A 17,206-nucleotide genomic window follows, 5' to 3' on the forward strand; every position below is an offset into this window, starting at 1 on the left:
GAGTTGTCATGCAGAGTTTAGAATTAGACGGAATCTAAGAGATCTTTGGGTTCACCCCCTTTCCATTCTACAGGAGAGGGAGATGAGGCCCCCATTGGGCAGGCCTTGCCAAGCGTGACCCTGACAGCTGGCAGCTCACAGCTCTTCCTGGAGAACCCCAGGATACCTGGGAAGGTGGGCTGGCCTCCCCACAGCCTGCTGCTAGGGGCTCTGTGTTCCCAGGCCTGGGGCAGCCTTTGAGCTCAGCATTGGTGTTATTGATCCAGGCCCTCAAAACCAGTCTTTGTTCTATCTGGTCCCTTGAGAGCCTCATTTGTAGTGGAAACCGGACAGAAACTAGCAGAGAAAGAGCAGAAAGCCTCTGGGAAGCAGTAGTGGAGGCCTGTTCGCATTCACACTCAGAGCTCTCTAAAGTGTGGCTCACCTCCCTGCACCCGCGACGTTGCGTTTTGACTGGGCCCCAAGGCCAAGCCAAGGGAGGGGCCCTGACGGGGTAATTCCAGGCATTTACGTGAGGAGATGGTAGCGTGCACTCCTGGCCCCCTGAAATCACAGCTTCTGGGCAGGGACTGTCTCTGCCTTTGGAAAATACCAGCCTGGCTGTCAGACATTACAAACCCTCGGCAGGGAAATGGTGCGAGCTTTCTTCCCAGCCTCTGACCTGCTTCTCCTGTCCCTGGATCTGCTGTAACCCCTAAGTCCATCTGAGGGGCAGCATCTTGGGCTGCCTCCCTGCCATCCTCCCTCCCCAAAATCAGCCAGTTCAAGGTGGACATAGTCTCTCTTTAATGGAAGTCATGAGGTGCTTTGACACAAGGAACCAGCTTAGTTAATGAGGTGCAGCCTCAGCAGCAGGTCAGGATGTCGTCCTCCTCCTCTGCCTTGGCCCCAGGGGAGGACAGGCATGCTGGCCAGAGGGCTCAGAAGATGTCGGAGATGATATAGTCAGTGTAGGCACCATCGATGAGTCCAGCCCCATTGTTGTGAATGAACCAGCAGGACACCTTGGCCCCATGCCGCGGGTCCTTGCTGTAGTCCTTTTGCAAACCCCTGTGCAGAGACAAGTCAGCTGGGGTCACCTGTTGGACCAGTAGGGCAGCACCTCCCCAGGAAGCCCACCCATGTGACACCTGGAGGAAGACCCGGAAGAACTGCAAAGTGGCCGAGGGCAGACGTGCTTGGCAGGCAGGCTCACCCACCTGGTGACCGTGAGCCGGCGGTTCTTCACCACCATCGTGGCATCTGGCTTTGTGGGGTCGGAGCCTGGGCGGATGTCAGACACTTCAAAACCAATGGGGTGGAAAAATTGCCCTAGAAAGGCACATTGGAGACGGTGGTTACTGTCTCGGGGACTTGCTCCTGCTCTACACTCAGCAGGTGCCCACTGCCGGCTTAGAGCTTTGCTTAACCACTTTTTTTCCAAGGCTTGACTGTTTCTGCTAAAAGTCCCAGTACGAAAAGCTACCTTTGGTTCACTTGCCGTAGAGAAGTAGATACATTTCTAGGTGGTCCTACCTCCTGTCTTTTAAAACAGGATCTGTCTGGGGAGAGAGGTTTGAGGGGCAGGTGCCCATAGAGAGCAGTGTCTATAGAAAGGCTACACAGGAGCAGTGTGGTCAGTGACCCACCCTACCCACAAGGTCCCTGGGAACCCTCTGGGCCTTTCTTTTTGCGATCAGACCTCTGCCCTTCACTTGCTCCCAGGCTCACTTAAGCGTTTGTTTCACTGTGTGTTTGCTCACAGCCTCACCAAGACAGCCCCTCAGACGGCTCTGCACCTTTGAGGACACACTGGAGGTGGGCCTGTCCTGGTGCCCAGCTATAGAGCTGACCGGTGGCCCCAGGTCCCACACGTCCTCTGGCTTCAACACCCTGCCCCACAGCCCTGCCAGCCTGGCCAGCCGTACCCAGCAGCCCATGCGTCCGGGCTGACATCCGATGACTGTCCAGCACATAGAAGCCCAGGAAGTCCTGGTGGACGGAACTCCCCTTCCACACTCGGTGCAGAACAACCTCAAAGGTGCCGCCGTCGTCCACAGACACCACCAGGTTCCTCTTCTTGTTGATGGTCACCACCACCCTGCAGAGCCAGGTGGCCGTGAGGGCAAGCGTGGCTGCACTGCATCCCTCTCCATTCGGCTGCCCTTGTCATCTGGGACCCAACCCTTATGACCATGCTCCCACCCCATGGCCTTCATCCCCAGATAGCCGGCTGTTACGTGTTCCACACCCCTTCCACATGTTGCTATTGTGCATAGGGCCCTTGCAATGTGCCAGGCCCTGTGCTAAGTCCTCTATGCAAACTGCATCATTCAGTTCTCACTCTGAGCCTGTGAAGTCTAAGGCTCAGAAAGGTTAAGTAACTTGACCAAGGTGGCACCGCTGGTAAGCAGAGGAGCCAGGACTTGGACTTCAGGCTGTCTAATATCAGAGTCCGTGTTCTCTGACTCCTACTCATCACCTGTGACTTCCACAGCAGACTCTCCCCACCTCTTCCTATAACTCTGCTACCAGCGTTGCTACCAGCATTGCCCTGGTGCTCAGCAGAGTTTGCTGAATGAATGAATGAGTAAAGGAAGGAAAAATCATGAGACAACGCAGACTAAGACAGATGCCAAATGAGAAGCCCAGAGAAATCTGGAGTTCAACAGAGGAAGAGAGCAGGAGGGCTGAGGGGAAGAGGTGGCCTCTTTGCTGGGCCTGGGAGGATGAGCTGGCTTTGTTTGGTGGAGACGTGGATGGCATTCAGAGCTAAGATGCGGTGGGAACACAGATGCCATACAGCCCAGAGGACTGGATATGTCTGGACCCAGAGGACATATCCAGGAACCAAGGGAAATGGAGGACTGGGGGGCCCATGGAGACTGACATGTCTGTAGAGGCCACATGGGCGTCACCCACAGACATGGCTCAGGGACGAGGGCCCTGCAGACTCAGACAGCAGCATCCTGGGCCCAGGCCACACCTCCCCCTACTTCTTGCCCAGGCCCTGGCAGATTACCCATCCTGCCGCAGCATAGCCTGGTCCCTCCAGGAAAACACAGGCCCACCAGAGCCGGGGTTCAGCGTAATGTTCTGAGGAGTCACTTCCAACTGAAAGGCCGTGGCAGGGTTTGCGATTCCCAGCCGCCCGAAATACGTGCCGTCATGCTGCCCAGGGCTCCTGGCCTTGTTGCCAATTAGCTGCCCGTTCACTGAGAAGCCTGCAGTGGAGCAAGAGGGCATCCAGGTTGGGAAGGGGCCTGCCTGCCTTTGCTCAGCAGGATCGTGCCTCCTTCCTAAGAGGCCCCTACGCTCTGCCTGTGCCACTCCGTCTTTGAGAGTCTCCTGCCTCGGGGTCTCCAGGTCTGGTCCTACACACAGCACCACCTCTGCTTCCTCTCCACCCCTCCTGCCATGCCAAATATCCCATACTCAGCTCTTGGTTCTGGGTCTTAACGGAGGTCTTGCCTCCCTGAGGACAGGACCCAGCCTGCTCCTTCTCTGTGGCCCCAGCCCCTAACACAGGGACAGGCTCCCATCATGCTGGAAATGCATTGTGGGACCTCTTCACAGAGGTCTCCACTGACCTGGGCAGCCACAGAGCCCCTTCCCTACTCTCACTCTGCCAACCCAGCACGTCTCATGCTCTGAAATGATCATCTCAAATGTGTTCACCTGTTTGTCTTCCCCTTCCCTAAACTCTATGAAAGCAGGGACTATCTTGGCTCCCACTGCATTCCCAGCCCCTCGCTGGTGCACAACAAACACTTGCAGATGGGCTGAGTGACCAGGGAGGTAGGGGGATGGGAGGGAGCAGGGCTGAGATAAGGAGAGGGAGCCATTCCCCATCACCAAGGCACTGCTGGGAGAGAGGCACTTGGAGGCTCTGCTCAGCCGTGCTTCGTGGGGAAGGTGGGGCAGGACCTTGACATATTTGCAGGACCTAGTATGAAATAAAAAGGAAGGGCCCCTTGTTTAAAAAGTGTTAAGAGTTTCAAGGCGGCAACGGAAGAACATTAAACTGGCCAGGCACGGTGGCTCACACCTGTAATCCCAGCACTTTGGGAGGCTGAGGTGGACAGATCACCTGAGGTCAGGAGTTTGAGACCAGCCAGGTCAACATGGTGAAACCCCATCGCTACTAAACATACAAAAATAAGCCAGTCATGGTGGCATGCCCCTGTAGTCCCAGCTACTCAGGAGGCTGAGGCAAGAGAATCACTTGAACCCAGGAGGCAGAGGTTGCAGTAAGCAGAGATCACACCACTGTACTCCAGCCTGGGTGACAGAGCAAGACTGTCTCAAAAAAAAAAAAAAGTCCCCGTGTGCCTACCCCAGTCACATGCCCATGAAGCTGGCCCTGTGCAGATGCAGCCAGGAGGATGGGGTGGGAAGGCAGCAGGCACAGCCCAGCCAGGTAGATGGTGCCCAGGCAGAGGGCAATGGAGGCCTTGGCCACAGTCCTGTTTGTGGCTGAATGTTGAGGGCAGAGGAGCCCTGGCCCTGTCTGGCAGAGGCGTGATGCCCGCCATACCTGTGTTGGGGTCCTGTACCAGGCTCAGGATCACACCAGGCTCCTCGTTGATGTTGAAGCACAGGGCGTCTTCTTTCTGGGGCACGTGGATGATGAAGTGAGGGTCCGTGTCCACTGGGGGCACAGCATGGAATTCGTTAGATTGGACATCGGGCAGATGGGGCTGGCCAGGGGCTGGGGTTCAGCTAGGCAGGTCCCAGAAAGAGAGAGAGACAGACAGAGAGAGAGAGAGAGAGAGAGAGAGAGAGAGAGAGAGAGAGCGCCAGGCAGGGTGGGTCCCAAACAAGTGTGTCCCTCAGACCCTTCCAAGGACTCACCGCCGGTCACTCGGTCTGGCAGCCACTGGGTATTGGAGCTGGGACGAGTAGGAGAAGGCTGCAAGGCTGACAGCACGAACGCTGATGGGAAGGGGAGTGGCATTTAGAAGCGGGGCAGCCAGGCCTTCCCTGGAGCTGCTGATCCCTCTGATGACTCTTTCGTCATTGGTGGGGTTAGCCTGAGGCCACCAAGCAGGGATGTCCACTCAACATCACATGCCCTTGATTGGCTCTCGGGACATGGGAACAGAAGCTTGGCCTGGCATGTTTAACTGGCCCCCTCTCTGTCTCCTCCCACAGGGACCTCAGGTTGGGGAGGCCAGGCTGTTCCAGGGTCTGTCCTAAGGATTCCCAGTGACAGGCAGTGAAGACAGCTAGAACGGAGGAAGAAAGCCAACTGGGTAATAATCAAGGAGGTGGAGAGATGTGAATCGCCAGGATGGCTGCCACTTACTCCTCCTGGGTCCCAGCATCTCTGTAGAAGACAAAGACATATTATTGAAGGCAGTGTCACCCACGGCGCCCCACACGAAAGGCATGCAGCTCTGTTCACAACAGGCCTGGACCTAGCCCTTCCTCTAGGGGTCTCAGCCCTCCCCTGGGGTCCTGCCTTCTCACAGACATACGCTCATACCAAGAGGGGACCGGTGGAGGCTGCTGGGGGTTCAGCCTGCACAAAAGCTCACAAAGCGTAGCAGGGAGTTCGCGGTGATGTGGAGAAGGGTGGCTCAGGGGACGGAAGAACGGGAAGAAGTGGAGTCGGGGAAGAAGGATAGGGAGCCGCGTGCCTGGGGCCAAAGCACCTGCCACCTGCCCAGCCACCGAAGCCCAGAGCTGAAACTAATGCAATTTAAAACTCACCCAAAGGTGGAGAATCTGGAAGGGAGGGAAAGAGAAAAGAATTAAAGCCCCAGAGGTTTTTGGCCCACGGCCTCCCCCTCTGCAGCCCCCTGCAGCCTATACCCTCTGAGGGCTTGTCGATGATGGGCTTCAGGCCGTCCTGATCCGCCATGCCCCTGATGCTCATGGAGGTCAGCGGGGTCACAAACCCATAGTCCAGCGACATCCGCAGGGCCTGGGATGACAGGTTGGCCCTCTCCTCCCCGTCCACCTTCATCCTGCATTCAAGACAGAGGCTGGCTCCAAGCCCTGACTTGCACGGCCCTCATCCTTTCACCTATCCATTCACTCAATCATTCATTCATTCATTCGACACATATGTATTAAGCCCCCATGGTATCCTGTGTAGTAGCTACGTCTTCAGGGGCCTCCAGGTTTAATGATTTCTTACAGAGATCACTTGGAGATTTGGTGGGGTTGAGGGGTATGCCTCAGAGATATGCAGAGAAGTGAACAGCTGTGAGATCCGGGTCAAGAGGTCTAACCTCCCTGAGCCTCCCTGTGCTGACTGAGGGTAAATAGCAGGCTGCCTTGTGCCCTGGTGGGCCCACCCGGACTGTTGACTGACTGGTTGATATTAACTCAGTGAGCCAAGCAGAAGAAGAAAGTAAATCTGACCTACCTGCCCGAGAACCACCCCTCCTCTGCTCACCTGCAAAGGGTGAGGGGACTCTGGGTCGGCAGTGCCCACCTGGGGCAGCTGCAGGGGCCCTACCGCTTGGCCAGCAGCTCCTGGATGGTGAGGTAGGCCCAGAGGCGCTCGACGTGGTTCTCCAGCATGTGGCCACGCTCTCGGAGCAGTTTCTTCATCTCCTCCTCATCCACTAGGCAGGTTGTACTGAATTCTTGTCCCTCCTGAGAGTTGAGGTACAGAGAGGGGCAGTGCACCATGATGAGCATGGCCCCTGGCTAGTGCTCAGGGCTCTGAGGGGCCCATTTCAACTGGTCTCTGCAGCTTCGTCCTCAGCATCACCTGCTTTCCTGAGCCTGTTCACCTCATCCTATTCATTCATTCTTGCCAAGCACCCTCTGCGAGCCAGGCTTGGCCCGGATCCTAGGGATCCCATGGAATGGGAGAACTAGGCCCTGCCTTGTGGAGTTTCTCTGGGGGAGGCCAATAAGCACCCAGCTGTTTCCACTATGACCCACTCCAAATGCCCACCAAGTTCTAGGCAGGCTGCACCATTCAACTTGCCACGGCACACAAATGTGCCTCCTCCATCCAGCTACATTAACTGTGGCACCACTTCCCAAGGGCATCCTATGCACCAGCTGCTGCCTACGGGTATTATATGGATTATTCCATTTGCTCCACACAATGCTCTGGTGCAGTATGGTACAGAAAAGGAAACTGAGGCCTAGAGAACTGGACCCCTTGCCCAAGGATGCCCAGCTGGTCGGGGTGGCACCAGGGTCCAGCTCAACTCTCCTTACTCAAAGCCTGAGTTTCTGAACCTTCGACCACACTGTAGGGCATTGTCTGTGTTCTGGAGGGCAGGGTCCAGGTCTCACATGCCTGTCCCCACCACACACAGGTGCACATACACACATGCACTGCACCATGGCACAAAACCCGGCACACAGTAGGTGTTCAGGAAATGGTTATCAAATGAGAAGGGAGAGGTTGGTTTCTTGTTCTTTTGCACCTTGGGATGAATGATGCGAAAAATAACATTTGGTCACTGGGGGCCAAGGGACTGCAACGGATCAAGGCCATATTGGCCCCATTCCAGCCAATCCAGCCCCCAGGATGCCTGTGTGGAGGGATGTTCAGGCCTGGGGTGTATGTGGCATGATGGGGGTGAGGGCACTACTCTGGGGAAAGAGAGGCCTCTGGGGGTTGGCAGGAATGGGGAACAGTGTGGGTTTGGAGCCTCTAGGGTGCTGCCTGGCCTCTCCACCCTCCATGGCCCACCATTTACCCCATGGGCCCGCACATCCGCCTTGAAGCTGCTCTGTTTGTTGTCAGCAATGCGCCCGGCCACCACAATCTCTGAGCCTTCGTAGTACTGTTTATGGCGGTTCTGGGTCAGGGCCAAGACAGCATCCTGGGGGTACTGCAAATCCACATCCACCAGCAGGGGTTTGGCTACCTGGCTGTAGAAACCCTGCAGGGATAGAGGTTGCTGCCTTAGAGCTGAGCATCCTGGGCCCCTGATGGGAACCCTGCCCACAAAGTGGAGTGTTGGGAATTCCCAAGTTAGAGAAGAAATCTGAGGGTCCGAGAGGTCAAGTAGCTGGCTCGAGGTCATGCTGCTGATTTTTTTTTTTTTTTTTTTTTTTTTTTGAGACAGAGTCTCACTGTGTTGCCCAGGCTGGCGTGCAGTGGCATAATCTCAGCTCATTGCAACCTCCACCTCCTGGGCTCAACTGATTCTCCTGCCTCAGCCTCTCAAGTAGCTGAGATTACAGGCACGCACCAACACACTCGGCTAATTTTTGTATTTTTAGTAGAGACGGGGTTTCACCATGTTGGCCAGGCTGGTCTCGAACTCCTGATCCACCCACCTCGGCCTCCCAAAGTGCTGGGATTACAGGCTTGAGCCACCACGCCTGGCCCATGCAGCTGATTTGAACTCTATGCCAGAGCTTTATCTGCTCATCTAGGCTGATGGGCAAATGGCCACCAGGGCTGGGCTCCCTATGGCATGCCATTGGAGGTACAGGGGGTTGTGAGGGGAGACCTGCAGCTGCTGGGTGGCATCACGGTCCTCGTAGATTCTCTGGGCCCGTCCGTTGTTCTCCATGGACATGACCTCCAGAAAGTTAAAGTCCACATTGTGGCCGAAACCCAGGTTGTAGAGCGGGAACCTGCCCCGGATGGCGTTGCGGACGTTCTTGAGGATTTGGGAACGGTCGGTCACCCCTGCAGCCACACACCTGGGTAGTGATGGGATGCTGGCCCACAGGCATGTGGGGCATGAGGGGGCTCTGGGGAACACTCCCTGGGGCTCAAGGCTTCCATCTCAGAGCATCTCCAGTCTCCCGGGCGTCCTGAGACAGCACCTCCTCCTTGCTCTCCTGGGAGACTGCAGCAGCTACCAACAGCTCCTCACAGGCCCCGCCCATCTAGGTAGGTCCATCAGCAGCAGGTCTGATTCTTCTCGAAACCCTGCCATGGCTCCTTTGCCACGGCCTGCGAGACCCTGCTGACCTTCCCACCCTTGTTTCACCCCGTTCTGCACAGGCCCACAGTTCCCGGGCAGGCTATGCCAGTGCACACACCCCTTTTATGACTTAAGCTGCCCCTTCTGCCTAGGATTCCTTCCTGACACTCTCTCCTCTTTCTAGACTGAGCTCAGGAGTCACCTCCTCCAGGAGGCCCTCCCAGACATCCCCCAGGGTCAGGTGTCCCTTGTCTATGGTTCCACAGCCCCAAGCACCCTGTTCTTTCAGGGCCCTCAGTATCTACTCCTGGATCTCCCTCCCCGAGTAGGTCCTGGGCTCTTTGAGGGCAGAGATATGTCTTGTTCCCTTGGTATTTCAGTCCCTAGCCCCAAGCTTAGCACACAGTAGGCAATAAATAAATAGTTCATTAAACCGTAAACAGAAGCGTGGAATCCTGCCCATCCTCCAGGGACTCGTACAGACCTGTGTCATTTAGAAACATCTCCAATTTCTCAACTCACAGAACAGAAGTACACCATGGAGCTCCCACAGACTTTGTGGTCTGAATTGTGTTTTTAGACAAGTGCTTGACTTTGCTCTGAGCCTTTCTACCCCCTGAAGGCATCTCCAATGGTTGGGTTTCCAACTTCAGCTTGCATGTCTCAGGTGACAAGATCACCACCTCCCAAGGCAGCCCCCAAGGTGCTTACCCTCTGTGGGATCGCCGTCTGTCAACATGATGAGAATTGAGGCATGGTTGCTGAGTTCTGGGAGGCTTTCCTGAACTTGGTTCAAGATCTCAATTCCCTGGAGCAAACCTCCATTCAGGTTTGTGGCTGCAAAGAAGAGAAAGCAGACCAGTGTATGCCCTCATTCTGAAGGGACAGAGGTGACATCAAGGTGGCCTGAGACCCCCACCCTTACCCTCATCCAGGGAAAAGCGCCGCACAAAGTCTTTAGCCGCTTGTAGGTTGGCCTCAGATGCTTGCACCAGTGAGCCCTTCCATGATTGCACTCGAGACCCAAAAAGAACCAGATCAAAGTAGTCCCCTGGCTGCATGTCCCCCAGAATTTTAAGGAGTGCCTCCTTGGTCTGCAAGGACAGAACAGTCAGTAGACGCACAGGGCCCCAGGGTTGTCCCAGGACAGCACCTTCCATCAACTCCAATACCCGTTTCAGAGATCCACAGAGTGGACAAGCAGGAGGAGATAGGACAACCAGGTGACCCCGAGACAGGAGCATCCTGCCGGGCCTTGGGGTGGATGAGGGGGGTGGAGAAGGCAAAGGAACCCAGGATGGGGAAAGAAATGATCAGGAGTTCTGGAGGGGCAGGATAAAGAGAAAGGACCCCAGGGGTTGTGCTTCTAGAATACTCCTTGTCCAGCCATGTCTACTGCACCATGGAGAGAGCACTCCAAACCCTGTGGGTGGAGAGCTATTCCCTGCTATAAGATGCCTCCCCATGGACCACCATAATTACCCCCAGCACTTGTAGTGCACAGGTTTCCTCTTCTAAGCACTTCCCCAGGGGGTAACTCCATGACCCTGTGGACACCATTGTCAGTCCCATTTTTCACCATTGAGGAGAGGTGAATGCACTTTCTCACGACTGCACAGTGAGGAAGTGATGCTGATTCTGGAGATGCTAACCACTGGGATTTCCTGTTAAATCACCCTGCCTCTGACCAGGAGGATAAATCCCAAACCAGACTCTGGCAGCAAAACTGGCATGCGGTGAGCAAAGGGGCTGCGGAAGCTTCTGCTGGGTGCGCTGTTTCAAGCTGCAGCCTACCTGCTTCACTTTCTGGCCTCTCATGGAGCCACTGATGTCAATCACAAAAACCACATTCTTGTTCATGTTTGTCAGGTTTTGGGGGGCGAAGAAGTGGGCAAAGTGGTTATTGGCCACCTGAAATAGAGGAGAACAAGTGAGGCCACTCTCACAGCACCCCTTGCCCATCCTCTAGGTGCTCAGCCAGAAGCTCAGGGCTTACCAGGAGGTCACAGATCTTGTCTCGACTGACATCATAGGTCACCTTGAAATGCCCGTTCAGTAAGGATGTAGAGCATGTGGGGCAGGACTGCTGCTGGCTCACAGTGGGACGGAACAGCACGTGACCCTGGAACCGTCAAGAGTCTGAGCCATTACTGGTTTGTGTAACCACAAACAGGATGTTTGCAAAGACAACATAAGAAGGGGTGTGTGTGTGTGTGTGTGTTTGCACGGGCACAGAAACGAGTTTGGTGGGCCACTCACTCACTTAGCTGTTGAGAGCACACACCTGTAGGTGGTGGGAGAGCTGACCCATTCCCTTGCTTATACTCTTCTGAATCATTGGGGTTTTCTACAATGGACATCATCACTTTGGGTATATAAATAAGAACAAAATAACAGTAATGTGATAGCATGGGAGACATCTGTCAACTCAAACTGTTGACATCTGTCAACTCATCTGTCAACACTACAATACTGTGCTGGGAAATAAAAGCTGCCCAGGTTGACAAAGAACAGAGACTGGAAGGAAGGGTCCAGGATGGAAGCTGAGGTCTGGTTGGAGTTGGTGATGTGCTTGGGGAAGCTAGTGATGGTTTTTTCAATACTTTCTATATTCCTGGACTTCATACATTTTTCTATAAAGAAATTTTTGTTTGTTATAAAAGTAAGCTAAGCTCATCAAAAAGAAGCAGAAGCAAAAGGAAGAAGCAGCAGCAGAGAAGAAGAAGAAGAGGAAGAAGAGAAGCAGTAGTGAAGAAGAAGACTACAAGAAGAAGAAGAAGAAGAAGAAGAAGAAGAAGAGAAACAGCAGCAGCGAAGAAGAAGAAGAAAAAGAAGAGGAGGAGGAGGAGAGGAGGAGGAGGAGGTGGAAGAAGAGGAGAGAAAGGAAGGAAGATAAAATAGGACCTTGAAAAATTCTTGGGAAGAGAAGAACCCATCCCTTTGTTCCCCCACAGAAAGCAAGCATGTTTGCTAACACTCTGAGGTGTCATATTTTGTTTAAAAGGAAGCCTCTCTAAACTGTAAGAAGCATTTCTTTTAAATGAACTGTGGTGCAGGCTCTACATAAGTGGGAACTAAAGGGTTTGTTCCCGGCTCGGGTTAGGGGCAAGTCAGGAAGCAGGGCACTGCCCATCCATACAACACACTCCTCCAGGAACCTGGGGTGGGGGCGAGCCGGGGCTTCTGGGATTCCTGCAAATGGTGGCAAGCGACAAGTCGTTCGGTAGGCCAAAGGTCTTTCCAAACTTATGTTTCCAAGAAACCTGAAGCTTGGAGTCCTAACCACACCAGCATATGAGGTTTACTTATGTGCTGGATGTTTCCCCGAATGCTCTCCCATGGGCGTGAGGCAGGCAAAGAGGGCACTGAGGCCCAAGCAAGCCAGCGACTCACCCTGGACCATACAGCCAGTGTGTGGTGGAGCTGGAGCTGGCTCCTTCCCCACCTCAGCATGCAGGATTTTGCTAAATTGCCCTGAGAACCAGGATTGCTGAGTTCTCCTAGGCACCAATCACATGACACCAGCCTCTCTCATCCTGAGGGCAGACCACAGCCCCTGCCTGGTTTCTCGGCTAAGGCTGGACATTCCATAAGGGGTGGGCAGGCTGAGAAGTCCCCAAATGGCCCACCACCACCCCTTTGCCATCCCATGTACCTTTTTTCCTGAGAAGGACTTCTTGATAGTTTGGGCTGCCAGTTCCTTGGGCAGGAAAGAGGCCTGGGCATCCAGCTTGCTGATCCCCTGGGGCTCGAAGATGTCCACATCGATCTGCACCATTGAAGCAAATTCTTTTTTTTTTTTTTTTTTAAGATGGGATCTTGCTTTGTTGCCCAGGCTGGCCTCAAACTCCTGGGCTCAAGCCATCCTCCTGCCTCAGCCTCCCTCGTAGCTGGGATTATGGGCTCACACCACACCGAAGCAAATTCTCTACCAGGACTCCTACTCACCAAGTCTCAGCCAAGAGCCAACATGTGTCCTGGCCACCTACTGTGTGCAGCACCCACCCAGCCCTGATCACAGGGCCTGGTATTCAGTAGGCTCTCCAAAGATACTGACCAAATGAAGGTGTACATGCCTGCATCCCTCAACTTATCCACTACTTAGGTGCCAGCAATAATTCCAGGCCCTCAGGCTGCGCCTCTGGTTTACAAAATTACCTGGACATTCAGTACTTCTTGTGATCCCTGTGGCGGTCCTGGGACCCACAGTAATCCCCCATTTAGCAGATGAGCAAACCGAAACTCAGAGATAAAGAGGAAGTTAGAGAGTTCAGGGAGTTCCCTGCCCAAGAAGAGCGCATCAGAGCTCACCCTGAGGAGTTAATCCCTGTCCCTGTGTTCTCAGGCCTGGGTGACACATGGTGGGTGCTCAACCAGTGTTGGGAGCCATGATGACAGAGAGAGGGGCAGGAGCCCTGCCCTGGGACCTGTGATCTACCTCAAAATGATGCACCAGCTGCTTAGGCTTGACTTTGATGACAATTTCATACTGCTTAAGCTTTCTCTTCAGCACTTCCTCATAGGTCAGCTGAAACGTGACCTTGCTCTGGGGATTGACGGTGAGGTGGATGGTGAATTGCTCCATAGTTCTCCCCGAGGCCCTGGATGTGCCACCACAGGCAACAGCAGACAGACAGAGGGTAAATGACATGTGAGTCCTTGTCACTTAACATGTGGCCCTCAGAATTTATTTCTCTTAGATGAGTGCTGCTCCCAGGTTTCCTTGGACCTCACAAAAGTGTCAGCTGGCTGGTCAGGGTCAGGGCCCAAGATGGGGGGCCCACTTCTCCCAGTGGCAGATCTGGGAAAAGGGCAACTGCACAGCAGCCTGTTCAGTGCACTGTGCTGGCATCTGGGTTTGAGCTGTTTGCTCACCCTTCCATCATCCTGGGCTGTTCTCCACCAAAGCCACCTTGCAGCTGTCAGCTCTGTCCTGGCTGGGGAGGGCAACCCTAGAGATGAGACCAGCAGGGCCCAGAACTCACCTGACAAGGCCGGCATTCTCTCCTGAGATAGCTGCTTTCCGGTACTGCTTCCATGCAGTCACCTTGTCCTTTATGTCTCCAATAAATGCGTTTCCATCTGCCGTACTGCAGAGAGGGGAGGACACCCTCAGGAAAGATGAGCCTCCTGACCATACAGGTCCTGAGAGGGCCTGTCCATGTGAGCCCTTGGATAAGGACACCTCCTGACTGGCCTTCCACTGCCCATGGTGGAACTCAGGGGTCCATGGGCAATGAGGTGAGCAACCCAGGTCAGAGGCCAGCAAGAAGCCTCAGACGCTGACCTTGGCTCCTTGGGTTCTAGCCTGAAACATGCTGTATGGGCCCCAGTTTGCCTCCAAGATGGGAGCCAAACACAGATCTAAAGGGCTTCTTCCTCCTCTCAGAGCCAGGGCTGGTCTGTGGCCCTTCTAGAATGAGGAGATGCTCTGCGCTATCTGGCCACTCCGGTCCTTGTTCTTAGGCTGGGACTAGTAAGCGGCATCCCTGGGAGAGGGCACGGGAGTTGGGCAGGCACGCACATGGCAAAGTCACTGATGAAGGCTGTCTTGGGGATTTCCACGTCGAAGGCCACTTCCCTGGCTTCATTGGCAGTGTTGACCACTTGGCTGGTGACAACATAGTGGGCAAAGCGAGAGGTGACTTTGCAGTTGACTTTCAAACTCCGGATGAACACGCCATCGACAGCCTAAAGTGAGACATGAAGGAGCTGTGGACCGAGACAGAGCCTCTGTTGGTGAGGTACTTCCTGTGGTATGGGGGCTTGGCACTCAGCTCCAGTGCATGGTGCCCAGATGCCGGAAGAACAGATCAGACCTCCCAGGAAGACCCCTGCTCTCTGGCTGAGACTGTGCTGTGGAGCATGAGGTGAGATGGGAACAAGTCCCCATTTCTAGGACCCTGGAGAGTACCCCTTGCCTATGGCCCTGACAGAGGGGTCCACCCCTGAGGGGTTGGGAAAAGCAAGCGTGTAAAAAGGGCTCCGTCACAGACCCCTTTGCCAGGACTCTTACTCACGGTGTCCACAGCCTGTCGCTTCTGCAAAACAAAATCAGGGTCAAGTGTGAGAGGAAAACTCAGGAGACTGCAGCCTCAGTTCAGGGGTAGGAGTGGAATGTAGCCTGTGTCCTCTGCCCCTTAGCCTCACCTCCTTGGTGCTGCTGGGAGGTCACCTCTCCACTCAAAAGTGGTGGAGGTGGTGGGGTGGCCCTGGCCCTTGGAGTGGGGGTCTTGTGTCCCGCCCGGGGCCTCATCCAGGTTCAGCTGCCTATTTCTGCCCTGTGGGTTTAGCCACATACCTCGCTGCTCTTGGACCTGCCTGTAGCTGAGCCCAGGGCAGGCATGGCCTGCAGGACGAGGAGAGACACCAGGTACACGCACAACAGCAGTCCCCGAAGCCCCATGGCACCATCCATGCTCTAAGGCTCCCGCTGCCCTGTCACCTCACTCAGACCAGTAATCAATACAGTGCTGGATAAACATGGATTAAACATTAGACAAGGTGCAGGCAAATATTAATGACAAAAACTGCAATGACTTTTGCACCAACCTAACACAATTTGAGGAATCAAAATTTGGCAGTGGAAGCTTTTTGCGTGGGGTGGGGTTACCAGCTCTGGGCAGTGTAAACTCCTGATGGGGCTCCAGACCGTGTCCCTCTGTGTAGAACTGCACTTAGCCTATGTGAACTCTGAGGACCCCCGGATGGCTCATCTCTTCCTCGGGCTGGCACAGGGCAGCACCAGTGACACGGTGACACGTCACAAGAAGCAACAGTTAAAAATGGATTTCTAAACTTCATTAGGCTTTACTTTTTTTTTTGAGATGGAGTTTTGGTCTTGAGTGCTAGAGTGCAATGGCAGGATCTCGGCTCACTGCAACCTTCGCCTCCTGGGTTCAAGTGATTCTCCTGCCTCAGCCTCCCAAGTATCTGGGATTACAGGTGCGCACCACCATGCCCAGCTAATTTTTGTATTTTTAGTAGAGACAGGGTTTCACCACATTGGCCAGGCTGGTCTCGAACTCCTGAACCTCAGGTGATCTGCCCATCTCAGCCTCCCAAAGTGCTGGGATTACAGGAGTGAGCTACTGCGCCCAGCCAGGCTTTCCTTTCAAAATTCCTTTTTTTTTTTTGAGATGGAGTCTCGCTCTGTCGCCCAGGCTGGAGTGCAGAGGCTGGATCTCCGCTCACTGCAAGCTCTGCCTCCCGGGTTTATGCCATTCTCCTGCCTCAGTCTCCCAAGTAGCTGGGACTACAGGCGCCCGCCACCTCGCCCGGCTAGTTTTTTGTATTTTTTAGTAGAGACGGGGTTTCACTGTGTTAGCCAGGATGGTCTCTATCTCCTGACCTTGTGATCCACCCGTCTCGGCCTCTCAAAGTGGTAGGATTACAGGCTTGAGCCACCGCACCTGGCCTTTTTTTTAAAACACAGGGTCTCCCTCTGTCGCAGAGGCTGGAGTGCAGTGGTGCGATCTTGGCTCACTGCAGCCTCGACCTCCCAGACTCAACTGATCTACCCACCTCAGCCTTCTGAGTAACTGGAACCACAGGAATGTGGCACCACACCCAGCTGATCATTTTTATTTTCTCCTGAAGCAGGGTTTCAGTCGGGTGAGGTGGCTCACGCCTGTAATATCAGCACTTTGGGAGGCTGAGGCAGGCAGATCACTTAAGGCCAGGAGTACCAGCCCAGCCTGGGCAACATGGTGAAACCCCATCTCTACCAACAATACAAAAATTAGCCAGGCATGGTGGCACGCATCTGTGGTTCCAGCTACTCGGGAGGCTGAGGCAGGAGAATAGCTTGAGCCTGGGAAGTGGTGGTTGCAATGAGGCGAGATTGTGCCACCGCACTCTAGCCTGGGCAACAGAGTGAGACTGCCTCCAAAAAGAAAGAAAGAAAAGAAAAAGAGAGAGAGAGAAAGAAAGAAGAAAGAAAGAAGAAAGAAAGAAAGAAAAAAGAAAGAAAGAAAGAAAAAAAGAAAGAAAGAAAGAAAAGAGAAAGAAAGAAAGATAAAGAAAGAAAGAAAGAAAGAAAGAAGAAAGAAAAGAAAGAAACAGGGTCTCACTTTGTTGCCCAGACTATTTCAAAATTCTTTCAGCATCAACACGCTTTTCAGTCATGCTTTGGCCAGGGAGGCAGACACGGTGGCTTAGAAAGTGTGTGACATCCAGCCATGCTGGTGATTCTCACAGTGCTAACCTGGTATTAGCTCTGTCAGAGACAGTCTGGACGGTCGGGGTGAGGCGTGATGGGAGATCCATGCTTTAGGCCAGTTGTTTCATCTCTCTGGAGGTTCTTACCCAGATCTAGAAAGAACAGAAGTGAGCTTCCTTGTTCTTGCACCTGGGCAGGGAGGCCT

At 54.1% G+C, this 17,206-nt stretch overlaps 1 protein-coding gene across 1 annotated transcript; it reads right to left on the reverse strand.

Moving 5' to 3' along the window:
- Positions 1-762: 762 nt before the first annotated feature.
- ITIH1 (inter-alpha-trypsin inhibitor heavy chain 1) lies at positions 763-15,282 on the reverse strand. Its single transcript, XM_003894302.4, has 22 exons — positions 15,142-15,282; positions 14,861-14,881; positions 14,365-14,531; positions 13,826-13,930; positions 13,279-13,441; positions 12,496-12,609; positions 10,837-10,962; positions 10,635-10,751; positions 9,766-9,934; positions 9,552-9,677; positions 8,418-8,599; positions 7,656-7,841; positions 6,449-6,588; positions 5,797-5,951; positions 5,695-5,709; positions 5,288-5,308; positions 4,834-4,914; positions 4,517-4,630; positions 3,002-3,203; positions 1,908-2,080; positions 1,200-1,311; positions 763-1,050 (listed from the first exon to the last, which is right to left on the reverse strand). The coding sequence occupies exons 1-22, from the start codon at positions 15,256-15,258 to the stop codon at positions 921-923; spliced, it is 2,736 nt and encodes a 911-aa protein (XP_003894351.1). The 5' UTR covers positions 15,259-15,282; the 3' UTR covers positions 763-920.
- Between the last annotated feature and the right edge of the window lie 1,924 nt (positions 15,283-17,206).

This window comes from Papio anubis, chromosome 2 (assembly GCF_008728515.1).
Source record: "Papio anubis isolate 15944 chromosome 2, Panubis1.0, whole genome shotgun sequence".
NCBI lineage: Eukaryota > Metazoa > Chordata > Mammalia > Primates > Cercopithecidae > Papio > Papio anubis.